The 17,999-nt window shown below is 38.1% G+C and overlaps 1 protein-coding gene across 1 annotated transcript; it reads left to right on the top strand.

Annotated features, from left to right (window-relative positions):
* The first annotated feature begins 366 nt into the window (after positions 1-366).
* LOC139937551 (WD repeat-containing protein 37-like) lies at positions 367-15,510 on the top strand. The gene is made up of 13 exons (XM_071932751.1): positions 367-516; positions 1,301-1,532; positions 5,138-5,257; positions 5,981-6,039; positions 6,656-6,788; positions 7,245-7,361; positions 7,947-8,026; positions 8,925-8,982; positions 10,178-10,360; positions 11,188-11,329; positions 12,479-12,613; positions 13,501-13,615; positions 14,505-15,510. Exons 2-13 carry the CDS (start codon positions 1,328-1,330, stop codon positions 14,622-14,624), a joined length of 1,467 nt encoding a protein of 488 aa, XP_071788852.1. The 5' UTR covers positions 367-516; positions 1,301-1,327; the 3' UTR covers positions 14,625-15,510.
* Positions 15,511-17,999: the final 2,489 nt, after the last annotated feature.

Genomic DNA, 17,999 nt, shown 5'->3' on the forward strand with positions numbered 1-17,999 from the left:
TGGGTCATCTGGCTCGCATGATCCTTTTTTGATAAAATTCAAAATTAAACACAATTTCAAGTGAGAGGGAAATGAGAAATTTTGTATTGTTCACTCACATTCTTCAATTTAACTGAAAATCTGGCCAAATCATTAAAAATACAACCCCCACTAATGTAGCCACACCCACGTATGTTGAAAATTTGGCATAGTCGGGTGCCATAGGGTGATGTATTTTTGAGTACGCTCAAGGTGTATTAAAAGCAAAATGAAGTTTGGCATTATGACATTGAAATTTTGAAGTCTGGTGCTGTTGTTTTTCTTATACCATGCATACGGACTGCATTACCAGACGGGAATTCAGACTGTTTCTAAAGCGTAAAAAAGAAGACACCAGCCAAATTGATTTCCTCAACAACTGGATAAAAAGTAATACTGCCCTCGTCTAAAAATAAACATTTTGTTAAAAATAGAATAAAACGGAAGCAGCTTTTAACACATGAGTCATTTTTGGATCCTTTACTTTCATGCCTCTCGGTGAGTGAGTCTCTGGTTGATGCTTATTTCTTGAGTATAAATTTTAGTTCTGTCTGTGTTTTATACTAAAAAAAGTAGGCCTACTAATAAAATAAATGTTGTGTCTGACATGATTAAAACGAATGTGTTTTTGTTTGTTTATGTCTTCATCATGATATAATCTTTTATAAGTTTTGAACAATGTATTACAGCAATAAGATTGGGGTATAAACTAACCAGCTAACTGTTAGTGTCAGTACTCTTGAGACTGTCTAACAAATTCAGTTGTGTATGTTAAAATAATATTATTAAAATTGATCTTGACTGATATTTTTTCAATTTAAATTGATTGGTCATTGGAATTTGTGGGTGCCATTTGATCATGATAATGTCATCCATTGAATGTACTCAGAATTTAGAAAGGTTACACTCGGTTTTGATGTTTGCAAAAATTATATAAAAAAGAAGAAGAAATAGTTTCTTGATTTATGCAATTCATACGCTTACTCGCGAGGCAGATTAATCAGCTACAAATAGACTTGAACGGGAAAGGTTATCCAAATAGAATATACTTACTATTAGTATTATAGTTTACTAAACAAATTTTTAAATCCTCTTGTCATGCTTGTATGAAGGACTCTAGGAGTTTGCCAAAAAGCCACCGACGAGAAGATCATCTAAACAAACAAACAAACAAACAAACAAACAAACAAACAAACAAACAAACAAACAAACAAACAGATGTTAAAATAGATTTTGATAAAAGTGAAGATTACATTTCATCTTGACTTTGTTTTTCACACAGACCCTGGTCGAAGAAGAAGTTGTAGAAATGCCAACAGACCAAGGAAGTGTCAAGAAGACCACCAAGCAGCGCTTGTCCATCCAGCGTATGCGAGACAATGAGGCAGCAGGAAGACAGAGAGGGTTGGATACGGGCGACAGCATCCTCCCGCAGGCATACCACACTCGCCTCTTTAAGCTGTTTGGACAGATAGAGCATGAATTTGAGGGAATGTATGCAGAAAATCTCCAGTGTAAGACATCTTTGTTTATAATGGGGTGTCGTCTCACTCCCCAAATGTTGACTTTGACTGAAATGGTTTTATTTACATCTTAGGTTGTTCTTCTACATGTATATTTCTAACTGGTTAAACAGAACTTGTAACTTCCATTGAATCGGTTTACACATTTCTACCGATTTCCATTGGAACTATTAGCCCATCTGTAAAAGAAGCAAAGTTCAACACACTTTCATTTCAAGGACCTACCAGGATGACAAATAGAACACTATAGCCAGTCTCCACAGTCACATGACCAGAAATCACAGGTGTGGTGACTTACAAAGCAAAGTGCATCCGACACAGTAGTTATTGCTACAAAAGCTCATTCAGTTTGAGATGTATAAGTTAGTCTTTAAGGGCACAGTGAAAAAAAGAAAAATGTGAGCACCGTTCTGAAGCTCATTCAGTTTGTGATGTATAAGTTAGTCTTTAAGGGCACAGTGAAAAAAAGAAAAATGTGAGCACCGTTCTCAAGCTCATTCAGTTTGTGATGTAATAAGTTAGTCTTTAAGGGCACAGTGAAAAAAAGAAAAATGTGAGCACCGTTCTCAAGCTCATTCAGTTTGTGATGTAATAAGTTAGTCTTTAAGGGCACAGTGAAAAAAAGAAAAATGTGAGCACCGTTCTCAAGCTCATTCAGTTTGTGATGTATAAGTTAGTCTTTAAGGGCACAGTGAAAAAAAGAAAAATGTGAGCACCGTTCTGAAGCTCATTCAGTTTGTGATGTAATAAGTTAGTCTTTAAGGGCACAGTGAAACGAGAAAAATGTGAGCACCGTTCTGAAGCTCATTCAGTTTGTGATGTAATAAGTTAGTCTTTAAGGGCACAGTGAAACGAGAAAAATGTGAGCACCGTTCTGAAGCTCATTCAGTTTGTGATGTAATAAGTTAGTCTTTAAGGGCACAGTGAAACGAGAAAAATGTGAGCACCGTTCTGAAGCTCATTCAGTTTGTGATGTAATAAGTTAGTCTTTAAGGGCACAGTGAAACGAGAAAAATGTGAGCACCGTTCTGAAGCTCATTCAGTTTGTGATGTAATAAGTTAGTCTTTAAGGGCACAGTGAAAAAAAGAAAAATGTGAGCACCGTTCTCAAGCTCATTCAGTTTGTGATGTATAAGTTAGTCTTTAAGGGCACAGTGAAAAAAAGAAAAATGTGAGCACCGTTCTCAAGCTCATTCAGTTTGTGATGTAATAAGTTAGTCTTTAAGGGCACAGTGAAAAAAAGAAAAATGTGAGCACCGTTCTCAAGCTCATTCAGTTTGTGATGTATAAGTTAGTCTTTAAGGGCACAGTGAAAAAAAGAAAAATGTGAGCACCGTTCTCAAGCTCATTCAGTTTGTGATGTAATAAGTTAGTCTTTAAGGGCACAGTGAAACGAGAATAATGTGAGCACCGTTCTCAAGCTCATTCAGTTTGTGATGTATAAGTTAGTCTTTAAGGGCACAGTGAAAAAAAGAAAAATGTGAGCACCGTTCTGAAGCTCATTCAGTTTGTGATGTATAAGTTAGTCTTTAAGGGCACAGTGAAAAAAAGAAAAATGTGAGCACCGTTCTCAAGCTCATTCAGTTTGTGATGTAATAAGTTAGTCTTTAAGGGCACAGTGAAAAAAAGAAAAATGTGAGCACCGTTCTCAAGCTCATTCAGTTTGTGATGTAATAAGTTAGTCTTTAAGGGCACAGTGAAAAAAAGAAAAATGTGAGCACCGTTCTCAAGCTCATTCAGTTTGTGATGTATAAGTTAGTCTTTAAGGGCACAGTGAAAAAAAGAAAAATGTGAGCACCGTTCTGAAGCTCATTCAGTTTGTGATGTAATAAGTTAGTCTTTAAGGGCACAGTGAAACGAGAAAAATGTGAGCACCGTTCTGAAGCTCATTCAGTTTGTGATGTAATAAGTTAGTCTTTAAGGGCACAGTGAAACGAGAAAAATGTGAGCACCGTTCTGAAGCTCATTCAGTTTGTGATGTAATAAGTTAGTCTTTAAGGGCACAGTGAAACGAGAAAAATGTGAGCACCGTTCTGAAGCTCATTCAGTTTGTGATGTAATAAGTTAGTCTTTAAGGGCACAGTGAAACGAGAAAAATGTGAGCACCGTTCTGAAGCTCATTCAGTTTGTGATGTAATAAGTTAGTCTTTAAGGGCACAGTGAAAAAAAGAAAAATGTGAGCACCGTTCTCAAGCTCATTCAGTTTGTGATGTATAAGTTAGTCTTTAAGGGCACAGTGAAAAAAAGAAAAATGTGAGCACCGTTCTCAAGCTCATTCAGTTTGTGATGTAATAAGTTAGTCTTTAAGGGCACAGTGAAAAAAAGAAAAATGTGAGCACCGTTCTCAAGCTCATTCAGTTTGTGATGTATAAGTTAGTCTTTAAGGGCACAGTGAAAAAAAGAAAAATGTGAGCACCGTTCTCAAGCTCATTCAGTTTGTGATGTAATAAGTTAGTCTTTAAGGGCACAGTGAAACGAGAATAATGTGAGCACCGTTCTCAAGCTCATTCAGTTTGTGATGTATAAGTTAGTCTTTAAGGGCACAGTGAAACGAGAAAAATGTGAGCACCGTTCTCAAGCTCATTCAGTTTGTGATGTAATAAGTTAGTCTTTAAGGGCACAGTGAAACGAGAAAAATGTGAGCACCGTTCTCAAGCTCATTCAGTTTGTGATGTATAAGTTAGTCTTTAAGGGCACAGTGAAACGAGAAAAATGTGAGCACCGTTCTCAAGCTCATTCAGTTTGTGATGTAATAAGTTAGTCTTTAAGGGCACAGTGAAACGAGAAAAATGTGAGCACCGTTCTCAAGCTCATTCAGTTTGTGATGTAATAAGTTAGTCTTTCACGTTTGGTAGTTGTAAAAGACTAGTCTTCTCACTTGGTGTATCCCATTGTAACCATAAAAAAAGCAAGCCTGTGAAAATTTGGGCTCAATTGGTCATCAAAGTTGCGAGAAAATGATGAAAGAAAAAACACCCTTGTTGGATGAGTTTGTGTGCTTTCAGATAGGAATCAAAGACTTCTAGCTAGAAGGCTTTTATTATTTTATTGAGAAATTACCTCTTTCTCAAAAACTATGTTACTTCAGAGGGAGTCGTTTCCCACAAATTTTTGTTCAATAAACAGCTCTCCAATGCTCGTTACCAAGTCAGTTTTTAAGTTAAAATTTGTTTTAAGTAATTACCAAATGTGTACCTTCCCTTTAAGGGCTACCACTACCTTCATTGTTTTATCTATCAGACCATAGAGGATGGAAAGAGAACAAGGCTATCTATCATAAAGCGAAGTGTATACCAAACTGTAGGGGATTGAAAATAATGTATTACATTTTGTAGGGGATTAAGAAAGGCAATTTCTTCAATGAAATGGACAGCAACTGTTCTCCCTGTTATAGCATCTGGTGCTCACATTTTTCTTTTATTCACTGTGGTCTTCGTTTTTTTACTTGCCCTCCCCCTCCCCTTCTTTTTATTGTCTGCTTCAGTTTAACAGTTAAGTCAATTTGAAAACAGATTTTAACTTTGTTTACAGTTAATCGAATAACCAGTTATATGACCCAAAGCTATTTACAAGTATTATTACTTGAAATCTTTCAGTGCAGGATAAAGTGGAGGCATTAACAGAAAAGTTGGAGGCGTTCCAGAGTGGGAAAGTCCCAAGTGTTGAAGGTGCTGATGGTTTTGATGGGCCTGCTCGACTAAGCGTCCGGAGCAAAGGTGATGAAAGGGGATACTCTGGCCATTTTCAAAAAGTAGTGGGCACTCAGGGTTTTTCTGTTGGGAACTTTGATTTTGGCTTTGGCCCAACCAACCGGACTGCAGTCGGCTAAGAAGTGATGGGCCAGAGTCATGATCGTATTTTCGTCCGGGGAAGACGTTGCTAGAATCTAATGTCCTTTTGCTATTACGCATTGTCTTACTCCTGAGAGACTCTGTGGCAGGCCTGTAGTATCATCTTTGAAAGGGCAAGGCCAAATTCATTTTGCAAAGGGCATCTTACAGTCTATGGGCAACTTTTGAGAGTGTACAAAGGCCAGGACCAGGGGCAACAGTAGACTTGACCCAATAGAGTCCACTGCTGCACTGCTGCACTTGAGCTCCTTTGTGTGCCCTCATTCATACGTAGCTCATACACAGCTCATACACTACTCTGACCCAATTTAAGCACGAGACCTGAATTTAACGAAGTCTAGGGCAACAGAGGCAATGTTATTCCAGGCATGCTGTGGAAGAACGCTGTGTGTGCATCTTTGAGTCTACATCGGGGTTAAGGGGATTAGGTTATTTGATGTATCTGTCCTTCCCCCCCCCCCAATATATGTCGATCAATAGTACACTCTTGAGATGTGGGCAACCCCCTCAGCTGTTCAAACTCGAGGGCCACTTACTTACAATTAAAATAATAGTTTTAATTAAATTTTAAATGTTTTGTAATTCCAGCATCCACCCAGCTGTCCAATCTGATCATGAAGCCAAAGTACAAACCCACAACAGGCAAGGTGAGTGGTTAACAAGATTGTTAGGAGATCGATGCTTACAGAATGTACTCCAAGCTCTGAAATAACCCACAGCACCAACAGCAACTGCCGTGGTGCCCTGTGCTTTTACTTTGCCCCCTTATCGGAACAAAATCTTTCACTTTCAAACACCTTCTAAGCACAAGAATGTCTTGCTTGTCAGACATGGATTAAAAACCACATGCCATATGACAGTAAACACAAAATAGTGTACAACTTATCTACCGTCAAGTTAGCAGTTTTTCTGGGCCCTTTATGTAATTATGGGCTAACAGTCTCTACACTGTTAAGACTGGTCCCCTGTCTTAATCCACTAGGATAAAGACATGTACTTGCTTTTCAGAACCAGTGATTTCATTTGATACAATGATTTCATAGCACTTTCCATATCTGTGTTTGATTGGTCAGAGGTGTCGTTTGGCAGCTGCATTTTCTCCATGTAAAATGAATGTAGGTGAAAGGTGCATATGGACGTGGGTTCACCTAGGCTTGAGGCCACTCTCTGGCGTAATTCACGAGCCTCGTAGTGTGACGTTAGATGTTGCAGGCTCTAACAATGTTGTACTAATTTGAAAAACCTTTGATTTAAAACCCACAGAATGTCTTTAGCTTCAAGGGAGCGAGCACCTCTGGATGTCAACAAATGCGCCACTTCAGAGGTCACCGAGATGGAGTTTGGGAGGTCAGCGTGTCCAGAGGGGACATGCCTTTACTTGGAACAGCTGGTGCAGGTATAATTTGAATTCCAAATTGATTACTGCGGTTGTAACTTTTATTTTCAAATAAAAAGGTGATGTTTTTTTCCAGCCTTGGTTTTGTGGCGTTGAATTGTAGTTTGATGTTTGTTTGTTATTTGTTTGTTTGTTTGTTTGTTTGTTTGTTTAGATGATCTTCCTGTCAAGGGAACTCAGCAAACTCCCACAAAGGGATATAAACACCAAGCTGACAATAGCCAATCTCTCTCATACAAACAACGGTTTAAGGTATATGATTATAAATTGCACAAATCAAGAAACTTTGATTTGAAAACTAGACAACAAAACTTATCCTAGTCGTTGTAAAATCAGCGGTTAGCTTGGTATGATTCAAAGTCCTGCAGTCTAACCACTGGACCATTGTCTCTTGGGAGACACATAGGCCCTAGGTATGTAGGTGAGTGAAAGGTTTTTGTGTCTTCCTATTTACAGATCGCACTGCCAGACTGTGGTGTATTGAAACGGGAGCGTGCGTCTTGGAGTATGTCGGCCATCTTGGTTCTGTTAACTCTATTCGGTTTCATCCAACAGAATCCTTGGTTCTTACAAGTAGGTATTTCACCATGATTTGTTTCACAGTAGGATCTTTACAATGATTTGCAATATTGGTTCTTGATAGCCTATAGCCAAAGGTTTAAAGATCTTAAACTTGATCCCTGTTTGAAAATGTTGGGAAAGCAGTGACTAAAGCTTGAGTTTTCTTTGAACCGTTACTGTCCCTAAAACCTCCTATCACTTTTAAAACAGCCTGGATTTGCACACAAAACATGGCCGCGATAAGATTTTTGTACGAGATACAATGTTTTTAGTAACTCAAGATACAACGTTTTTTGCACTGACGCAACAAAATTGACCAAAAATATACCATAAAAAAATTCCCTTTCTTAACTCCACATGACTTTAATGAACACAAACAATGAATGAAAATAACAACTGTGGTAGTCGATGGATTGCACTAAGTGTCATCAATCTCCATATTTGATGAAATGCTATCATTGGCTAAGAGCTGTGCGTAGCGCGTACACGAATGCACTTTTGCATTGTTAAAACATCAAATGAAGTGGTTGATGATGCTTATTGCAATCAATCAATTAGAAAATTAAGTTAATTCTTGGTTAAATTACCTGATTGTAGGTTCTGGTGATAGCACAGCCCACATTTGGAAATCTACTGTTACATTGCCGCCACTCATACACCAAGTTACTGACAACAGTGTAAGTCACGTCTATCAGCAGAAAAAAAATTGTGGGTGATTGAAGTTCATTATGGTGGAATTACAACTTAAAAGGCAGTGGACACTATTGGCAATTACTCAAAATAATTATCAGCATAAAATCTTTCTTGGTGACGAGTAATGGGGAGAGGTTGATGGTATAAAACATTGTGAGAAACGGCTCCCTCTGAAGTGCCATAATTATTGAGAAAGAAGTAATTTTCCACGTATTTGATTTCGAGACCTCAGATTTAGAACTTGAGGTCTTGAAATCAACCATCTAAACGCACACAACTTTGTGTGACAAGGGTTATTTTTCTTTCATTATTATCTTGCAACTTAGATGACCGATTGAGCTCAAACTTTCACAGGTTTGTTATTTTATGCATATGTTGAGATACACCAACTGTGAGGGCTAGTCTCTGACAATTACCAATAGTGTCCACTGCCTTTAAGTTGATTTGTTTAATGATTACAGCCCATCTAGCCCATCTATTTAAGTCCAGATTTTTTCTTTTTTTTTGCCGTTGTCTGAGATCCAGGTACTACGCTTCTATATCTAGCATGAGTACATAGTTCTATCGCTAATATGCCATGGGACTGATGCTAGAATAAGTTATACACACATGTACCTATTGGTCTGTTTAACTTTCGAGCACATCAGGTGGAATCAAACCCATGACCTTTCACATTCTAAGATAAATTCAAAGACCACTTCAAGGGGCCAGGGCCCAATTTCATAAACCTGAGCACAAAAATGTAGCTGGACACAACAAAATGATGTTTTTTAGCCAAAGAACCATTTTACATGTACTATTTGTGATCGATATCATATCTTTGAAAGTGGGCCTACGTTGCTATTGCATTTATATCCTTGATTATAATTTTTGCATCTTCAGAAATCGTGTCCATCGTCAGGCGATGATGTGGATGGATCAGACAAAGAAGAGCCAGACGGTAAGACAAACTAACCCTTACACAAAATTCTAACCCTGATTCAGAATTTGGATTAGAACACCCTTTCCATACTGGCCAAGAAACGCTGAGAATGCTGTGTAAAGCCATTACAACGTGGCCAGCAGATAAGCACATGGTCTCAAGCTCTCGTGTTTTTGATCAGCAGAGTGTGGGTTCGAGTCCCAGTCGTGACACTTGTATTCCTAAGCAAAGCAATTGATCATTTTTGCTGGTTCCTTTGGATGGGATGTAAAGTCGTAGGTCCGGTGTGTTGTATGATGCACATAAAAGAAACCAGGGGTGGATTTCACAAAGAGTTAGGACTAGTCTTATCTTGAGTTAGGACGAGTTACTAGTCCTAACTTAGGACTAGCTGTGTGTTTTTGATATCTCTTAGGACTAGTCCTAAGTTAGGACTAGTCCTAACTCTTTGTGAAATCGACCCCAGTGCATGTACTGAAAATAAGAGGGGTTTTCCCAAGTGCTCCTGGTTCGATCGGCTGGATTTATACTGGACAGTTATTGCCCTTTGATTTCGTTAAATCATTTTGGTTGTGAAGTCAGGGTCTCTCAGAAAAGAGAAACTTTATCACTGTACTGGCCAAGAACCCAAAAGAGAGAAGACAATGAAGGAAGTTTCAGTTTAGTTGTTGGAGGAAAACCCCCATATAAATACTAAAGGGGAAACCCACACAATTAGGTAGGGACTGAAAACCCAATCCACATAAAGTGCCCCCGGCGTGATTCAAACAGCGGTCCTAGAGTTGGAATGCGAGGAAAGGTCTACAAACGGACATATGTAGAGTTTCATGATAGAGTGGAGCATTGAATTAAAGTTCTGGTGGTTAACTCACCGGAGTGTGGGTTCATATCCCGGTCGTGACACTTATGTCCTTGAGCAAGATATTTTACGACAATTGCTTCTCTTTACCCTTCAGCCAGGGGTATAAATGGGTACCTGCGAGGGTGGAGGTTGATATTGTGTATGAAAAAGACTTCAGAGTGCCATGACAGCTCGGTGCTGTATCTCCCCAGGGAGCTGAGAAACTAAGATTAAAGGGATGTTTTTGGCTCAACGACCAGGGCAATAGTGTAAAACACATTGATACGGTTGATGTGTAATGCGCTTTAACAGAATTTGTTATTTCATAATTACATGTAGCCTACTTCACCATTCGTATCTGTTTGATTTCAGTTGGTGTGGAGAATGAGAACATCGTCTATGTGAAGTCCCCCCAGTCACAGCTTGAGGGGCACTCTGGTGCAATCATCGCCGCTGACTGGCTGGCTGGCGGTAAACAGCTGGTGACGGCATCATGGGATAGGACGGCCAACTTGTATGATGTGGATACCCGTGCAATTGTCCACACACTCACAGGTGAGTCTCTAATAAACATTGACCTCCATAATTATACCGCGTGTCTCAAAAAAGCAAAACACTTTGAAAATGGCTGCCGAATAAAAAATATATGATTCTGGGGAAATGGTTTAGATGTACGGATTGCGCTGTATGTGTATAAATACACATTCTTTCAAGAGGGTTAAAAAATGCAGAAGCAGGGTCAACATACCACTCCGACACAGTAGAAACAAAGGATGTTTGGTTCTGGAGCAAATTAATTTCATTAGATTCTACAAAGTTTTTGAAGAAATTTCAAGGAAAGTTTTATTTATAACTTAAGGATCAAATAAATATATCCATGGAAAAGTGTTGTGCAGTTAAAGGTTGACAGAATGCTAGTACTACAGATGTTTAGAAAATTTAAATCTCCTTTCCACAAGCCTGTGTTTTAGTCTGTGTTAGTGTTTTGATATGTTTTGTTAGTGTTTAGGTATGTGCAAACAAGTCCCGTGCCAATGCGCCGATGATCATCAAATGTGTAAAACTCGATCAACATGTCGTATTCAGTCAATATAAAAGTGATCAAGTTGTATTACTATTACAACTAGATTCTAAAACCTGGGGCCAATTTAATAGAGCTGCTTAAACATAAAAAAAGCTAAGCACAACAAGATTATTGCTAAACAGAATAAGTTTACCAGCAGCCAAAATACCACGTCACATGTACAATTTGTGACTGGTATACTGCTCATTCCTGCTTAGCAGACAGCTGTTTTAAGCATTATTTGCTGCTTAGGCAGCTCTACGAAATTAGGCCCAGGACTATTTTACTTTATTTTCTCTTGTATATTTTTTTGTTGTAGGTCATGATCAGCAGTTAACTCATTGCTGTGCCCATCCTTCTCAGAAGCTGGTGGTCACGTCCTCGGCCGATACCACTTTCAGATTGTGGGATTTCAGAGATCCGAGTATCCACTCCGTTAACGTCTTCCAGGGACACACAGAGTAAGGATGCTATGGAAAACTCATTACTGGGGTCGATTTCACAGAACTCTTCATAAACTTAAAATTTATCCTAGGTTTTTTTTGACGAGTCCGAACCGTAAGATTGAGCCTTTGTAAGATCAGTTCTAGGATTGATTTCACAAAACTTGTCTTCCGCATATAAAACCACATGCGTGAATGTAATTAGCATATTTCATGGGAAGGGTCAGTTTTCTTGGTGTTGGTGCAAACAAAAATTACAAAAAGATTAGTCTGATAGACAAAACAAGGAAAGGTGTTGTAGCATTAAAATACTAACTTATTTCATAAATAAATGCATCAGCTTTCTAATAGTCACATCTACTTCTTCTTTTCTGGTCGTTCTGAAATTCCGTTTGAAGTTTGTCTCATTTGTTAACTGTCTCTGAAACTTGATGGAGGCTAGATTCGACCTCTGTTGCCCAAGCTCCAATCCTTGCTTAGCAATTATGTGCTGCTAAGTAAACAGTAGCGAGGAACCATGACAAACAAATACACATACTTTACATTTTGGCTGGTAGCCTGCATCTGTTAAGCAAAACCTATTTTAAATTACCAGCAGATTTTCAGTTCTAGGATTGATTTAAAAAAACGGCCTACAGATAATTTCCTCGTCATTCAAACTCTAATGAGTAATGGATTCTATCTGTCGGTGTCAATAAGACTAAATTTCTTCATAGAGCCCGTCTCTCACACCACAATGGTCAGCCAACAGCAGCAGCACCATTATGTAACAAGCTACATAGGTTAACATACAAATATAACCCCCATAACCCGATCTTAAGTTAGGAAAGGTTCATGGGTGTTTCCAAGGTTAAACTCTTCTTATCTTTTGTAAAATCGTTCCTCAGAGTGTCTTGAGTTAGGACATGTTACAAGTCCTAACTCGAGATAAGGCGAGTCTTAACTCATGGTGAAATTGACCTCGTTCTTTGTGGCTACAGATTGAAGTCATTGATTGTCTTCTAAAGATTTTTTTTTTCCAGTTACAGTTCTGAGCAACAGGGCCTTTGGTCTAGTGAACCGTTCTTGAAATGCAATTTCTGGTATGCTACTCCTACAATAACACCGTACCTTCCCTTGGACTTGTGAACCATAACTAAATTTCTGAATGTTTTCTTTCAATGACAGCTCTGTTACCTCGGCTGCCTTTGCATCCGGCGACAAAATTGTGAGTGGATCTGACGATCGCTCCGCCAAAGTATGGGACCTGAAAAATATGAGGACCCCTATCGCAATGATTAGGTCTGACTCCGGCATCAACAGGTGAGTAATGTTTGAGTCATAGAAAACTACTCACAGAATACCTATTTTGAGTCTGTTATTTGGTCAGGAAGTGTGGGTTTGTTTCTGTAATAACTATTCTGGGTGAAATATTATACAAGTAAACTAGCAGGTTCAACTTGGTATAAACCTCGTTATTCCTAAAGTTACCACCAAACATATGGTCAACGTAGTTATCAGTTTGCTGCTCCTCACTTATGGAACAATCTCCCTCTACACATCAAACAAGCCACCACGATCTAAAGTTTCAAGACTCTTCTCAAAACATATCTATTTAAATCTTCATTTTCTTAATTATTCTTTTGCTTTCCTCTGAGCGCTTAGAGACATTCTTTTTGAGGTGTTAGGCGCTATAGAAATACGGTTGTTATTATTATTATTGGTATAAACCTCTGTTGGGAGAAGTGTTAGTTCTGAGAAGGTGTGGTCTCTACAAAGACTCGCCTATTGACCAGGGCCCAACTTCATTTCTCTACTTACCGCCAAATTATGCGCTTACGATCACCATTCTCCGCTCATGTGCAAGCGCCAAATTTTTGCGTTAGCTGTGTAAGCGTAGATTGCCTAGTAACATGGAGTACGCACGCGCACAAGCCAAAATTCCTTGCTAACCTGTGAAATACGCTTGGCGTAAGCACACAATTCCCTGCTTCCATAAGCCGATTTTGTGCTTACAGTAAGCAGAGCAATGAAATTCTCCCAACATATGTTTTATCCGTGGTTGTACTCGCAAGTTTACCACTATAATTCTTCTCATGATCATCTTGATGCAAAGCTTCAAACATCACTTATTATTCCTTGTCTTGGTCAATGTTTTGATGGCTGCTCGTAAAAATTAACTATGCTGGTATTTTTGTATTTCCTTGTAGGTTGTCGGTGTCTTTGACTAATAATGTGATTGCTATTCCACATGACAATCGTCATATTCGTCTGTATGATCTGAATGGAGTACGACTTGCAAGGATGCCCAGAAACAATAGAATGGTAAGTAGAGCATCAACAACCATTGTTGTGTTTTTATAACTGAAGAGTAATTTTTTTTTTTTAAAGCACTGCATACCTTTGGTAATTTTCAAAGACCAGGGCCCAATTTCATAGCGCTGCTTAGCGGCCGATTTTGTGCTTACTGTGCAATTTCAATTTCATAGCGCTGCTAACCGTAAGCACACGAAAAGGCATGCTAACCTTCCGGTGCTTACCGCACGAAAATAAATGACGTCACAATGCAAATCCACAGTAAACATGCAATATGACCGCCCAATTTTTCTGCTAACCTGTAAAATACGCTAAGGCTTAAGCAAATTTTCCTGCTACAGTAAGCACGCAAATTTACTTACCGTTAAGCAGCGCTATGAAATTGGGCTCATTATCTCACTTGGTGTATTCCAACATAATATGCATAAAACAACAAATATGTGAAAATGTGGACTCAAATTGGTCATTGAGGTTGAAAGAGAATAATGAAAGAAACACATATTCATGTTGCACAAATTGGTGTGCTTTCAGATGCCTAATAACGGGCTTCAGGCCTGAAGTATTTTGTTATTTGAATGAGAAGTTACCCTTTTTTTCAAAAAGAAAAAAACTCTGTTACGTCCGAGAGAGCCGTTTCTCACAATGTTTTATACTATCAGCAGCTCTCCATTGCTCGTCACCAATTACGTTGTTATGCTAACAATTATTTTGAGTGAATACCAACTACCAACTGTGTCCAGGGCCTTTAAACAACGTTTCTTCATCATTAACACAGCATTTGTTTAATTGGTATTATAAATAACATTGAGACAGCTGCTACATCAGTGGATTTCAAACTGCATTTTTCAAATTTTTAAACCGGGTATAAATATTTGATTGTTTTGTTTTTTACATCTAGGGCCATCATCGTATGGTGTGTTGTACAGCTTGGAACGATGAGTCGTCCTCATGTAATCTCTTCAGCTGTGGTTTCGACCGACAGGTGATTGGCTGGAAGGTTGGTATCCTAGCAACCTAGTTATGATTGACCAACCAGGGAGCAGCTTTTTACTTGTATGTGATTGGTTGACACACTGATGTTCTAGCCGTGTTGTTGTAAATCGACCAATGAGCGCGTGGCTGTTGGGGATCGATGGGTGCAGTATTGGTGTCCAATGAAAGTAATTATATTTGACCAATTACAGCTATGTTGTTGTTTGGCAGGTGTTTATTGTAACATTGTTTATCAATCAACAAAACATCATTCACTGAAATGCTACACAATTTAGCCAGTTGCAATTTTAAATTTTAATAGTGTTTGTTAAAATAACTTGCCTGGGTCACAACTGGATGCTTAACATTGACCAAACTCGCAATCAAACAAGTCATTGTACCGGACATTGCTAAAAGTTAAAGAGCAAATGGTTTGAATACTGCTCTTGTTTCTTTCTGTTGTGAGTAATTTTGGACAAAGTATTTTGCAAAACATCCAAAGCATTTGATGGTTTTGCTCGTTGTCCAATGACATCAATGGACCAATCCACAAAGCCCAGCCCACCCAGCAGCAATTATCTTGGTGTCGGTGCAAACAAAATTACAAAAAAGATTAGTCTGATAGACAAAACAAGGAAAGGTGTTGTAGCATTAAAATACTAACTAATTTCATAAATTAATACATATAAGCTTTCTTAGACACATCTACTTCTTCTTTTCTGGTCTTTCTGAAATTCCATTTGAAACTAGTATCATTTGTTAACTGTCTCTGAAACTACATGGAGGCTAGATGTGACCTCTGTTGCCCTAGCTCCAATCCTTGCTTAGCAAATATGTGCTGCTAAGTAAAAAATAGCGAGGAACCATGACAAACAATACGCATACTTTACATTTTGGCTGGTAGTCTGCATCTGTTAAGCAAAACCTATTTTAAATTATCAGCAGATTTGGGTGCAATGGGGCCCTGAATCTAGGCTTGTAGCGCTTCAGGCTGTTACAGAAAATGTACAGTGCACCTAACACCAAAGAGAACCAATTTCTAGTCACTCTGTTTTTATTGTTTGTTCTAAAAATTCGATTCCAACCATTGGTTTTGAGTTGTGCACACAGATAAGACGGCTATTTTGTACATTTGTAAATTTGTTTTCTTGCCATATATTTATGTGAAGGGCATTGTTTACAGAGTTAATCTTAAAAGTCCAGTGGTTTTATTATCAACAATTTATTAATACGCAAAGCTTCACTTGTGGAATAACGCTGTGGATCTAAGTGGAATGTGCAATGCATAAAACTGTACAAAGTAGTGTTGTGTTCATTTTCCCCCCGATCTTTGTTTACATGTAATTTGTTATAATAGATGTTAAATTTGCATCGGGGATAAAGAATATTTATTTTGGTTTTTACCCATACACCGAAGTGTGTAGCACTGTATACTCAGTACTTTCCCCGAGTCCTGTGAAAAAAATATCACAGGCATGTTACTCGGGTGGGATTCGAACCCACGACCCTTGCAATTCTAGAGCAGTGTCTTACCAACTAGACTACCAAATTTGTTGTTAGGGTCGGGGTTGTGTGGAACTAGATACTGAATCACTATTAACAATGTATGGAGAACAAAAACTTGTGAAATAATAGGTTGACAAAATTATTAGAATACTAGGATAGATTCAAAACTTTGCATAGTGGTAAAATTATTTGTGTGGTTTACGGAGACACCATGCATATCAAACTCTCTACGATTCGTGGTTCTGAAAAGAAGCGATGGTTTAGGGGCAAAGTATTCCTTTTGTTTTTGGAACCATTTAAGTATACCTTTTGTTTGGGGATCTTTCAATTGTTTTAATCCAATAAAAATGATTATACAATCAAACTAACATCTCAAAGTTTCATTTCAAAGGGTGGCCGCGTTTTTGAAATACAGGAACACACAATGTGTGAAGCGTTACTGACAGTAGTTTTTATCAGATTTAGTTTTGGGGAATAAAAACCAATATCTTTTACAAAACATCACTTTGAAGTGAAATGTTTCTCAAAATGCTTTATAAATACCATCATGGAAAGCTGCTGTAATAATTTTAAAAGGGTGATTATCGAATGTATTGACCCTTTGCACGCACGTCACACACTGCAACTGTGCCACGCTCACATTTTGGTGAGCAGTATGTTTAAGGGTAAACGCTGCGTCGCCTAAAATGTGCTCTTCACTGAATAATGCACAGTGACATTGCCCACCAGTATGGCGCATCCAAGATTATTCTGATGATGACGTCAGGTGATCTGGGTCAATACCTTCCCTTTAACAACTAGACGTTTTTGATCAGTATGCTCCAATCGTCTACAAGCAAGGAGCATTCTGGTCTAGTTCTAGACGAGAATGCACCTCATTCTAGGCATTCTGTGAAATACATGTAGTCTATGGACAAGGTATCGTGACTCGCATCCTATAAATACCAAAATAAGAGTTAACAATTTTGTTTTATCCGTCCAGGTGATCTCCGGTTTTGAAAAAATTCTGATGGTTGATTTGTTGTATTGTATTTTGATAATTAAGTTTGTGGTGTGGCACAATTAGTAGTATTTATTTACTTATTCTGTGTGGTTTTTGGATTAGGGGGCAGTTTGATGACAAAATAAACATGTGTAGACGTTCATGTTTGTTTAAAGTAAACAAGTATTTTGTTTAGTTTTGTTTGTTGTTCTGCTTCTCAGGCAACATCTTAATTAATGAGATGTAAAAGATTATTTACGGAAAAAAACTAGCAAAAGTGCTTTTTTATCGATCACAAATTCCAGTCTCAGTGTAAACAAATGTAAAAAAAAACTTGTGAGTTTTCTCAAATTCTTTCTTTGAAAAAAAAAATCAAATGATGTTATTTGTTTTCCCCAATTGGAAACGGTAGCTCTTTATCTATGTCTTATACCCACTATGAAGTAATATAAGAGAATACAAGTTTTCATTTACGAAACAAGCACTGGAGTGCACCGACTGTTTTTCATTTATTTAATAGATGACAAATTGAGTGTGAACAGGTCGTGTATTTAAAGGCAGTGAACACTATTGGTAATTACTCAAAATAACTATGAGCATTAAACCCTACTTGGTAACGAGAAATGGGGAGAGGTTGATAATATAAAATATTGTGAGAAACGGCTCCCTCTGAAGTGCCATAGTTTTCGAGAAAGAAGTAATGTTCCATTAATTTCATTTCGAGACATCAGAATTAGATTTTGAAAGCACACAACTTTGTGTGACAAGTGTGTTTTTGATTTCATTATTATCTCGCAACTTTGATGACCAATTTACCTCAAATTTTCACAGGTGTGTTATTTTACACATTATGTTGAGATACACCAAGTGAGAAATCTGGTCTTTTGACAATTACCAATAGTGTCCAGTGTCTTAAACAGAATGTATTTCACC

Source organism: Asterias amurensis, chromosome 5 (assembly GCF_032118995.1).
Source record: "Asterias amurensis chromosome 5, ASM3211899v1".
NCBI classification, from domain to species: domain Eukaryota; kingdom Metazoa; phylum Echinodermata; class Asteroidea; order Forcipulatida; family Asteriidae; genus Asterias; species Asterias amurensis.

Coding starts and splice junctions, on each gene's coding strand:
- LOC139937551 (XM_071932751.1), top strand. CDS start 1,328: ATGCCAACAGACCAAGGAAGTGTCAAGAAGACCACCAAGCAGCGCTTG. Junction 6,040..6,655: donor ACAAACCCACAACAGGCAAG/GTGAGTGGTTAA, acceptor TAAAACCCACAG/AATGTCTTTAGCTTCAAGGG. Junction 6,789..7,244: donor ACTTGGAACAGCTGGTGCAG/GTATAATTTGAA, acceptor TCCTATTTACAG/ATCGCACTGCCAGACTGTGG.